General features: G+C 43.2%; 1 protein-coding gene across 2 annotated transcripts in view; it reads left to right on the forward strand.

Moving 5' to 3' along the window:
* FAM47E (family with sequence similarity 47 member E) overlaps nucleotides 1–12,368 on the forward strand; it is a 47,690-nt gene that overhangs the window by 11,491 nt on the left and 23,831 nt on the right. For both annotated transcript variants that reach the window (XM_089675936.1, XM_089675946.1), the window contains exons 3-4: nucleotides 572–941; nucleotides 3,347–3,519. In XM_089675936.1, the coding sequence (XP_089532062.1) occupies nucleotides 572–941; nucleotides 3,347–3,519 (543 nt within the window). The remainder of the gene's footprint in view (nucleotides 1–571; nucleotides 942–3,346; nucleotides 3,520–12,368) is intronic.

Genomic DNA, 12,368 nt, shown 5'->3' on the forward strand with positions numbered 1-12,368 from the left:
TCTTTATTATCACCACTTCAGCTACTGCATCTTTATACCCCTTGTGGACCACAGCAATTTTCAACATGGACATTTTTCCTGCTGTACAGGTAACTTGTAACATAGATTCTAAATTCTGATATAAAACTTACCTACTGATTTTTAAAAATTAGTTAATATCATTAGGAATTGTTTGGAAAATTATTAAGGGCTACTGACAATAAATGCACACATTTCAAGGGGTGACACAAAAGAAGAAGCTTGGTAAACCCTTTTTTTTTCGTGAAAGGTTAAATGCTTGTGATCATTTTAGAAATGTTTTGCAAGTGCATGTGGTTTTAGGGTAGATATAATTGGTTCTTATTACCTTGACGCAGTCTAATTTTTTATATTTAATGGAAAAACTAAGATTGTATTGTGTGCACATTAAAATAATACATTTGTGTATTATTTACTGAAAATATACATTTTCACATTTTTTTCCCATCCAGCTTCAAAAAATGTCTGGGAAAACAGTGACTTTTACAATTTCATAAATATGTGACTCTTGGACATAACATACAATTATGTTATATATGTATCTTTTTTTCAGGTATAGGGAAAGGCTGCAAAGAAAGTTTCTCAAAGAAACCAACCAAAAACTAAACTTATCTGGTGCCCTTAACTGCCGAAAATGGAAATTCTTGCCAAAAGGAATCGATGATTTCCGAGACGGCTATTCTGCTTCCTCTGACGCTTCAAATGTTCTGCCCTCAGGTGTACATCTTCCCATCCTGCAGAATGCAGAACATGACTCAAAACCTGCCCAGAAGCCTAAAAAGTTCACCGTGGAGCAGTCCTGTTACTCAAAACTCCTCCCAATGCAGCAGGCACGCCGAGAATACATTGCTGAGATAGAATATGGCCTTACACAGCACCCACTGGTTCTTTACCCTCACTTAGAAGAAGGCATACTACCTGAAGTAAGAGCTACATTTACATTTTTTTACATCTGTAGCCTCCTGTAATACAGAACTGAGGGACAGGGAAAGGGATAATGATAATAATCCTTTAGATTGTAAGCTCCACGAGCAGGGCCCTCACATTCCTTCTGTACTGAAATGTATTGTAATTGTACTGTCTCCCTTATATTGTAAAGCGCTGCGCAAACTGTTGGCGCTATATAAATCCTGTATAATAATAATAATGAGCACCAACAGCCAGTCGTGCTCTGTTGCATGCATATGTGCTGATAGAAAACATGCTACCAGAAGAGAGAGTGGTGGTGATTCTCTATTCTCCAATCAGTAGGCCGATGGTGTGTTTTAATCAGTGTTCTTGACCAAATTTTGCAGCTGCTGTATTGTAGGTCAGTGATGTGACTATGCTTTCTGGCATGGGTGCCAGAATCACAAAACAGGCGGCACAGAAATACAATCAAAAGAAATACAAATAGCTGGTAAAAGCAGTTCATATATATCAGGGATTCTCAACTTTTTAAATAGTGAGGGCCACTTAAGTGATATGGTAACCAGTCATGGGCCACAATGAAATGGTTCAGAATTTAGATTTTTTTTTTTTTCTTGAATAGCATAATGAACATTTTCCTCCTGTAGCCGCTGAATGCCAGTGGGAGGGAGAGGAGAAGAAGCCAGTTTTCAACAGTTAGAGGAGGAAAATGGAAAGAATCCATTCCTGTGTATGCTGCCCCACCTGTCCAAGTGTAAAACACAATATGACAGGGAGGCCACATGGGCCTCCTGGAGCATAGGGCAGTGTCGCCATTGCAACCTCTGATACTGCACCAGTGGTTGGGGGTGTATGGTAAAAACCACCTGTCCCTCAAACCAGAGGCATCCCTAGGGTTGGTGTCACCCGGTACAGTAACACTTGGTGACATCCCCGCGGAATGGATCGGATCTGCTGATTGAGTATAATGGATTGGACTCCGATCCATTATGCTCAATCCGCAGATCTGATCCATCCTGCGGGGATCATCAGCTTTCTTTACACCTTACCTTTTCTTGGAGTAGGTCTGGGACAACTGCGCATGCCCCGGTTTCAGGCACGATCAATCGATGATGGCAGTAGTTCTATCATCGATTGATCATGCCTTAAACTGGGACATGCGCAGTTTCTTCAGGGGGACAATTCTACATGGAAGACACATCTTGCCGATACATCGGTGTCACCCCGCAGGATCGTCCGCATGCAACCTATACGGGGTGACACCGGACCTGCTCCAAGAAAAGGTAAGTTGTAAAGAAAGCCGATGATCCTCCTGTGGAGCGGGTCCGGTGTCACCCCATGCGGTTGATGTCACCGGTGCGGCACCCTCCCCCCCGCACCTGGCTCGGAACGCCACTGCCTCAAACTGTAAATGTAAGCAAAACCCTTACTGTCCTGTGCCCCCTATAAGGCTGCTTTTACACTAAGCACCTGTGGCGTTCATGTGGGTTGACTGCACTTTGCCATAGACTTCTATTATACAAGTGTACCTCGGTTTATGAATTTAATGCGTTCTCTGGGACGTTTCGTATTGCGAAAAATTCGTAAACGGAAACGCGGTTTCCCATAGGAATGCATTTAAAACCAATTAATCCGTTCCGGAAGTCAGAGAAAAGTAAAAAAAAAAGTTGCTGTCACTATAGGTCAGTGCCGGTTTTTAAATGTAATTAATGGCTTTTTTTTTTCTTCACTATAGCTCAGAGAATCAGCTGTCACTTTCCCCCCAGCTAAAAGAAAGAAAGTTTCCTTTTAGTTTATTTCCCTGAGTTAAAAGAAACAATGTTTCCTTTTAGTTTGTTTCCGGAGTTAGAAAAAACAAAGTATCCTTTAGCTCTGGGGAAAGTGACAGCTAATTCTGTGAGCTATAGTGAAGATAAAAAAAAAAAGCCGGCAATTGCACTTAAAAATCGGCACCGACATACACTTCTTATTGTGAAAAAAATTTGTAAACCGAGGCATTATTTTCAATGGATTATCATTCATAAACCAAAAATTATGTTAACCGAGGCGTTTGTAAACTGAGGTACACCTGTATTTTCTATTCAGTTTGAGGTCAAAGGCCACATCAGAGGGCTCTGAAGGCCACATCTAGCCCGCGGGCCATGGGTTGAGCACCCCTGATATATATCATTCAATAGTACATTGAGCTTGCCTAGTTTTTAATATACTGTTAACATAAATAAATCTCTAATAATATAATAATAATGATGAATTTATATGCAGAAAGTTAAGTCTGCTTGTCAGGTAGCAAATATGCAAAGCAGTTCCAAAATTTACTGGACATTATATAAAGCTGATTTTAACAATATTTTTTCCGTGCTTTGCTTATGAAAAGTCTAGGAAAGTTTGATTGCAAATTCTGTATTTTTTTTTTGTAAAGCTGTTTGAAGACATAGTGGAGATTCTTGACCCTGAAATGAGATTAAAGAGTCCATCAGATTCTTATGAAGCTATTCCTGAGGATCAGGAGGTCAACATCATTACTCCAGCAAGAGAACAGCAGGAAACACAAAGTGAAAAATCACGTGAAACCAGCACAAGACTGTCAACTATGTAAGCATTGTGTATTTTTCATGCTAAGGATATTTATAAGTAGCTTAAAGAACCTATAATTGTTTGATATAGCAGAAGTCAGAGCTGATGTTAAAAAAACCCGGCCCCCATACAACCCACCTGACAGGACTTATGTGAACAGGCACCATAGGCAACAATGTTATTACACATGTCATGCAGATTGGATGTGGTTCAACCGCATCCAATCCGCATATATGTGAACGGGCACTAAGGGCTATGATGGAATTTGGCACCAACTGTCAGGGATCCAGGTATGACCAGAGATGTGTGGACTGACACAGGGAACAGCAGGCTTCAGAAATGATGAAATAATAATAAAATTTATTAAGAGCTGCACAAATATACAAACCCAGTGCAAACAAAAACCAAACCTTAAACTAATATTAATATGTACAAGTGTAGTCAGGGCTGGAGAGGTGGAGTGGTCAGGCAGGCCGGGTCAGGAACAATTGGGCAGATAAGGTACAACAGGAGCAGGCAGGAGAATGGTCAGGTATAGCCGGGGTCGGTGCAGGCGGAGTTCTAGCAGAGTCAGAAGACAGGATACAGGATCAGGACAACAGGGCACATGGGAAAACACCAAGGCACTGATTGCAGGCCTGGTACTGCTTAAATACACCTCCTGCAATCAGCCTCAGCTGATCGCTTGATTGCAGGAGTGAGATCCTGGCTGCTGAAAGCACCCGCTGGCAAGCACCGGTACTGCAACCCACACGGCAGGTGAGCCCCAGCGCCACCAGCGGTGAGTCTTTTCCTGACACCAACCATATCATACTGTATCTCTGAGATACTATTGCATCCTTAGGACTCATTCACATGTGAGGTCGGGGTCATTAAAAACCCCATGCTTAAGCTGCGCTTTAACCACCCACCAACTGTTACCCCCTTTAGCAACAGAGGCAGTGGCTAGAGGTGTGCACATGCCACGGCCATGATGCTATGCTTCAAAGCCATCACATAAATTATAGAGACCAAAGCACATGTGAACGAGTCCCTATTATATGTTTTATCATTTTTTCGAATTTAATTTTTTTTACATTTTTAGCTGCCCTGTTGCGAGGCTTTGGTGAAATATCAGGGGTCTAAACAGACCCCTGATAGCTATTATTTGAGACTGAGAAAGGAACTGAAGAAATAGATTCATCAAGTCCTTTTCTCTGCAGCCTCAGCTATCTGAGTCTTCCTGTTTATTTACAAACTGAAGCACAGTGAACACGGTTTGCAGTACTATGCTTCAGTGATAAATGGACACAAAAGCGATTAGTACCGATTGCTCACTGTGTTTATTCAGGAAAGGAAGGGGCCAGTAAATAACATATTTAATGGCCCCTTCCCCCGCTCTCCTTCTTGAATAATCCCGTGTGCCCGCAGCAGCTGCCGGCGGGAGAGGAGGGAAGCTGGCAGCGCTGCTAGACAAAGGGGCACACAGGATGGCCTGGACAGTGGTGGAAGGTGGGGCACACAGGGGGCCAGCCCTGACAGCGGGGGTGTAGTGGCAGAGATACTTCAATGCATCCCTCTGCAGCACAGCCAGAGGGAGGGGGATGAGAAGAAGCTGGCAGGGGGAGCCAACGAGATAGGTGTCGGCAATACAGGAGTACAGTTATTCCTCCTGCTCGGCAGGTGCCTGGGCCCCTCTTATGAACTGATGGGGCCAGGGCCTGGTACAGGAGGCCTGGCTGCAACTGATGGGGCCCGGGCCTAGTACAGGAGGCTTGGCTGCTCTGCCTCATCAGCGACCCTAGCAGAAGTATGACAATTATGAGCTGCACTGGTAACTTAGTAGTAAATATAATGCAGTGAAGTAGAAGAAAACACCTTCCTTGGTCCTTGTCAGGGGCGGACTGACCATTTGGAAATTTGGGCACTGCCCGAGAGCCCGGGGTCAGTAGGGGGCCCCATGAGATGCCCCTGGTACCTTTTTCATAGGCTTTTTTGAGTTTTGGCAAGGACACAGGGGCCCCATGATCTCATATTGCCCGGGGGCCCCATGAGTTGTAAGTCCGCCCCTGGTCCTTGTAGTAATAAAGTTTTTAGGGCTTGTTTACACTCCCTTTGATTTCCTTCAACATGCATTTTTTATGTGTTTTGGATGCTTCTGTGATGCTTTTTTAAAGCTTTAATGAAGCTTGGCAAATGCCCTCTGTGTATTCATTTTATATTGGTTTTAAAGGGGCTCAGTAGAACCATGGCTCAGTAATACCCCCACTCAACAGATCCCCAGCTCATTAGTACCTTTGTTTAGCAGATCCCCAGCTGATAAATACCCTCATTCAGCAGATCCCTTACTCAGTAATTCCCCCAGCTCTGCTGATGCCCCACTCAGTAGTACTCCCAGCTCTGCTGATCCCCTATTCAGTGGTAACCCCCTGCTATGCTGATTCCCCACTCAGTGGTAACCCCCTGCTCTGCTAATCCCCTGCTCAGTAGTAACCCCCAGTTCTGCTGATCCACCGCTCAGTGGTAAACCCCCAGCTCTGCTGATCCCCCGATCAGCAGTAAATCCCAGCTCTGCTGATCCCCCACTCAGTAGTAACCCCCAGTTCTGCTGATCCCCCGCTCAGTGGTAAACCCCCAGCTCTGCTGATCCCCCGATCAGCAGTAAATCCCAGCTCTGCTGATCCCCCACTCAGTAGTAATCCCTAGCTCTGCAAATCCTCTGGATTACTGATCCTCCTCTCTCTGCAGTCCGCTCACCTCCTGCTTTATTGCTTCTATGCTACTAACAATATGTGACATCTGCTAGTTTCTCCAGCTCCGATCTGCCAGCTCTGCTGCTCAGTCCGTTCTCTTCAGTCCCTGCTCATCTTCTGCTATAGCGTTCCCATGTTGTGCATCATGTGTGCCGTCTGCTAGTTTCTCCGATTCAGTCCAGATGCTGCTTACCTTCCTGCTGCTCCACCCTGCACACCAAACACTCCCAGAATATACATGAACTAGAAGTGACTGCTGATGATGTCTTTTCGGTTTGCTTGTTGGCAGATAAGACTGAGGGAGAATTAGGTAAAACTGCCACAACCTATATTTCTTACTGCTACGTAATGACAAGCAACTACAAAGGGCCAAGGTTTAAAGGATCAGTCCATCAAAAATGGGGGGGGGGGGGATGAGTAATGGCCCTCTCAAACAGGAAAAGGCACTAAACCTGTAGGTAAATAGGAGAACCAGAACCTTTGCTTTTTTAAACGCATTTTCTGCATTGAGATAAAAAAACCTTCTGTGATCAAATACTAACTGAGCCTAATCTTGATCCAGTGCTTTGCCCAAGAGCAGCAACTCTCTCCTCACAGGCTCAGAGATGGCAGCAGGAGCCATTGGCTCCTGCTGCTGTCAATCAATTTCTGTGAGGAGGGGCTGAGCCAGGCTGTGTATGTCAATAGACTCAGGATCAGGCCTGCATGAGTGCCCCCATAGCAAGTGACTTGCTATGGGGGCATTTGGAAGAGAGGAGGAGTCAAAATCACCGGTGGTGGACCCCAGAAGAGGTTCAGGGCCATCCTCTGGAAACCCATTGCACAGAGCAGGTAAGTATAAAGTGTTTATTAGTTTAATATCAAAAAATATACCTTTACAAACACATAGCAAAAGTGTTTACAGCCATGGCCAAAAATATTGGCACCCCTGCATTTCTGTCAAATAATGCACCACTTCGCTCAAAAATTGTTGCAGTTACAAATGTTTAGGCATTCCCATGTTTACTTCTTTTGTTTGTATTGGTATGACACAAATATGCGGAGAAACAAAAAACTAAATCTGGCACATTCCGCGCAATTCTTTTGAATACCCTGGAGCAGGGTAGGCACCCTTTGAGAGGTAGAGATCTTCCTGAACAATCTGAAAGAGATCAAAGATCACTGAGGTGCAGCACCCTTTTTTTAAAGAAACTAAGGCCTAACTAAATAGTAAGGAAAACTTAGGAAAAATATAATAAACAAATGTCACTGTAAAGATGTAAACGTAGCCTGCCGTAAAAGTGGCCAGTCTGTAGAGCAGTGGACAGTGTCAGTAGGGCAGTAGACTTGTCAGTAAGGCAGTGGATGGAGGCAGTAGTTTTTATTTTTACTATTTTATTTTTTAAATATTGTTCCAATTTTATTTTTTATTATTTTTTACAATTGTATTTTTTTATTATTTTAAACATTTTTTTAACAGCCCTATTGGGGGACTTTGGTGAAATATCAGGGGTCACTTTTGAGACAGAGAAGGGAACTGAGAACATACAGTTGCAAGAAAAAGTATGTGAACCCCTTGGGATTACGTGGAGTTTTGCATGAATTGGGCATAAAATGTGCTCTGAACGTCATCTAAGTCACAGCAATAGAAGAACACAGTCTGCTGAACATAATACTACACAAACATTAGATGTTGCCATGGTTTAATTGCACATAACATGTAAACATTCACAGTGCAGGGAGGAAAAAGTATGTGAGGCCCTAGCTTAATGACTTCTTCCAGAGTTAATTGGAGCCAGGAGTGAACCAACCTTGACTCCAATCAGTGTGATGATATTGGATGTGTTGCTGGCAGCTGTCCTGCCCTTAAAAAAACACACACCTGTTTTGGGTTTAGTGGTTTCAAGAAGCACTGTCTGATGTTAACCTTGCCTCGCAGAAAAGAGCTCTCAGAAGACCTACGATCAAGAATTGTTGACTTGCATGAAGCTGGAAAGGGTTACAAAAGTATCTCCAAAAGCCTTGATGTTCATGTGTCCATGGTAAGACAAACTGTCTACAAATGGAGAAAGTTTAGCACTGTTGCTACTCTCCCTAGGCGTGGTTGTCCTGTAAAAATGACTGCAAGAGCACAGCGCAGAATGCTGCATGAGGTAAAGAAGAATCCCAGAGTGTCAGCTAAAGACCTACAGAAATCTCTGGCACATGCTAACATTTTTGTTGACACATCTACAATAAGGAAAACATTAAACAAGAATGGAGCACATGGGAGGACACCACGGAGGAAGCCATTGCTGTCCAAAAAGAATATTGTAGCACATTTGAAGTTTGCAAAAGAGCACCTGGATGTTCCACAGCACTACTGGCAAAATATACTGTGGACAGATGAAACCAAGATTGAGTTGTTTGGGAAGAACACACAACACTATGTGTGGAGAAAAAAAGGCACAGCACACCAACATCAAAACCTCATCCCCACTGTAAAACATGGCGGAGGGAGCATCATGGTTTGGGGCTGCTTTGCTGCCGCAGAGCCTGGACGGATTGTTGTCATTGATGGGAAAATGAATTCCAGAGTTTATCAAGACATTTTGCAGGAAAACGTACGACCATCTGTCTGCCAACTGAAGCTCCGCAGAGGATGGGTGATGCAACAGGACAATGACCCAAAGCATACAAGTAATTCAACAAAACAATGGCTGCAACAGCACAGAATACGCCTTCTGGAGTGGCCCAGTCAGAGTCCTGACCTCAACCCGATTGAAATGCTGTGGCATGACCTTAAGAGAGCGATTCACACCAGACATCCCAAGAAGTTTGCTACACTGAAACAGTTTTGTGAAGAGGAGTGGTCCAAAATTACTCCAGATCGTTGTGCAGGTCTGATCTGCAACTACAGGAAACGTTTGGTTGAGGTTATTGCTGCCAAAGGAGGGTCAACCAGTTAATAAGTCCGAAGGTTCACATAGGTTTTCCTCCCTTCACTGTGAATGTTTACATGTTATGTGCAATTAAACCACGGCAACATCTAATGTTTGTGTAGTATTATGTTCAGCAGACTGTGTTCTTCTATTTTTGTGACTTAGATGACGTTAAGAGCACATTTTATGCCCAATTCATGCAAAACTCCACGTAATCCCAAGGGGTTCACATACTTTTTCTTGCAACTGTAGATTCCCCAGTTCCTTTCTCTGCAGACTCAGCTGCACTGATCAGTGCATGAATGGGAAGTGGTCTGTGCTGAGTGGCTTTCTGTTCAACTAAACACAGTTTACCATGCTGTCGTTATGAATGATGCTACTGATCACTCACTGTGTTCATTCAGAAAAGGAAGGAAGTATGTAGGTATTCTTGAAAGCAAATCTGATGTGTTGAAGAAATTGGTGTTTTTTTCAAAAGGCTCAATTTTTTGGTAGAGGAAGGTAAGATTATATACAAGTGATATACTTATGAGTTAAATGTAAGCACCATTTATTGGATTTTGAGCACATATTTGGAGTATCTACATACTGCACCATATAGTTTTCTGGGGGGGTTTTTTGAGGGTTACTATCCTGCCATTTGGAGTTTAACTGAATTTCAAGAGAATTGTGGACTTTGTGCTTGGAATGTATTTTGAACTGGTGCTGGTCTAATAAATTTGTATAAAGCACACACAGGCCTGGCAGACAGACAAACTATTGCACACAATTTTGGATCAGGTCGGTCAGGGATAGTCTATGTATTGCTGTACACAAGGTCAGTTAAGCTCCTCTGTCCATGCACCTACGGTGTGCAGCAGCCAGGATCCTCATCCTCCGTAGGGGGGCTCTCCGGTCCTGAGCTGGAGGAAGAAGAAGAGCTCACTTCCCACTAGCAGCAGTTTCTGAGATGACAGAAAAGCCGTCAGCTTCCCGCACCGTTATCTGTACAACTAACCTACAAGCCACATGGACCTGACTGAAGCTCTTCAGGAACGACTGGCATTCAGGTCAAACAGTGTGTGTTTGCAGTTGCCTGCCAGGGAGGCCGCACAGGCCCCCTAGAGCATGAATGGGTCACCACTGCTACCCCTGAAGCTCTGCCACTGGGGCAGGGTTAACTAAAATAACAAGAGCTGTATATAAACTTTATTGCAATAAACAGGTTGTCCTACTAACAAACAGCAAGGTGACCACTACACATGCATGGGTTTATTTACAAAAGCTGGAGAAATCAGGCTCACTACTGCATAGAAACCATTCAGTTTTCAGGTTTTATTGCCAAAGCGTAATTGAGCAAGCTGAGGTAAAAAACTGATTGGATTTTCTGCAAAAATGAATCTGATTTTGCACTCTGCAGCTTTAGCCTAGGTTCACACTACAGCGGTGCGGTAAATCCCATGTGATTCGCACAGGAACCGCACTGTATTCTTGTACAAATCACATGTGATTTGTATGCGGTGCGATTAGAGCCATACATTTTGTATGGCTCTATTCGCACCGCACCCGCACAAAAAACATGCAGGACTCTTTTTTGGTCTGCACTAGAATCGGATCGCATAGGTATTCACACCCATGTGATCCGATTCTGCACATCGCACCATGTTTTCCGGACCAATGTCTGGGTATTGTTAACATACACACCCGCAGCAGTTCGCATAAACGGGGTGCGATTGTGATGCGGTGCGGAATTCGCGCTGAAAACGTGGCGAATTCCGCACCGCATCAGTGTGAACCCAGGGCTTAATAAATAAACCCCACTGTGTCATAGACTGAGCTATCTGGTATACTGCAAGTACGATAGCAAGTGGACAGAAATACAGTACTTCTGTCACCAGTGTTTAAATATATATATCTTTATTATTTAAATGCAAACTGTATCACAGACTTAGTTAACTTGTGTAGTATGTACGATAATAAGGGGACAGATAGACTTTTGTCAGCAGTGTGTGCGTATATATATAGGTTTGAAGAAATGCTGTAAACTTAAAATGCTTTCAAAATTAGAATTCTTAATAGTTTATTTTTATCAAATAACGAAATGGAAAGTACATGAACTGGAGATCCAAATCAAATCAATATTTGATGTGACCACCCTTTGCCTTCAAAACAGCATCCATTATTCTAGGTACACTTGCACACAGTTTTTGAAGAAACTCGACATGTAGATTGTTCCAAATACCTTGGAGAACTATTCACAGATCTTCTGTGGATGTAGGCTACCTCAGATCCCTCTCTCTCTTCATGTAATCCCAGACAGACTTTATGATGTTGAGATCAAAGCTCTGCGGGGGCCAAACCATCACTTCCAGGACTCATTGTTCTTCTTTATGCTGAAGATAGTACTTAATGACATTGGCTGTATGTTTGGGGTCGTTGTACTGTTGCAGAATAAATTTAGGGCCAATCACACGCCTCCCTGATGGTATAGCATCATGAATACGTAGTTGCCTGTATCTCTTAGCATTGAGGACACCATTGATCCTGACCAAACTCTATTTGAAGAAATTCAGCCCTAAACTTGCAAGGAACCCCCACCATGCTTCACTGTTGCCTGCAGACACTCATTATTATACTGCTCCTCAGCCATTTGGCGAACAACCTGCCTCCTGCTACAGCCAAATATTTCCCTTTTTTTTTTTTTTTCCAAAAACAAGGAAGGTTTATTAAGATATAGCAATGTACAAATTAACACAATAAAATCAGCATGTGAAGTATGAATAAGACATTGGGCAATACACATTACAAACTAGAAGTAAATGAAGTCTACTGCACAACTAAACAGTGTGGAGGAAATATGCCACGACAGAGTTGTGTCTGTAATACACGAAGATGCTTGTAGAATGAATTATATAATGAGGCACCGGACCTCCTATGGTAATGTCACTGACTGCGGAACCGTAGAAGGAAGAAGAGCATAAACGAAGTCAAGACCGAAGTATATGGTATAGATTTAATACAATGGAGGTATCCGAGTGCAGATTGCAGATGTGGGAGTGTATGATCAAGGACTGCTAATGAAAAAAAAGGGGAAGTGCTGTTGGTATGCCGAACTGTCTTCTGGATAATTGATAAAAACTTACGGGAATGTATCAGGGAAAGAAGAGAGAAGAAAAGAAAGAATGATAAGACGAGATTGAAGGAGGGAAAGGAGGAGAGAAGGGAGAAGAGAAAAAAAAAAAGGGGGGGAGGGGGA

Source organism: Staurois parvus, unplaced genomic scaffold (assembly GCF_062004578.1).
Source record: "Staurois parvus isolate SC_StPar_1 unplaced genomic scaffold, SC_StPar_1.0 ptg000013l, whole genome shotgun sequence".
Classification (NCBI taxonomy): domain Eukaryota; kingdom Metazoa; phylum Chordata; class Amphibia; order Anura; family Ranidae; genus Staurois; species Staurois parvus.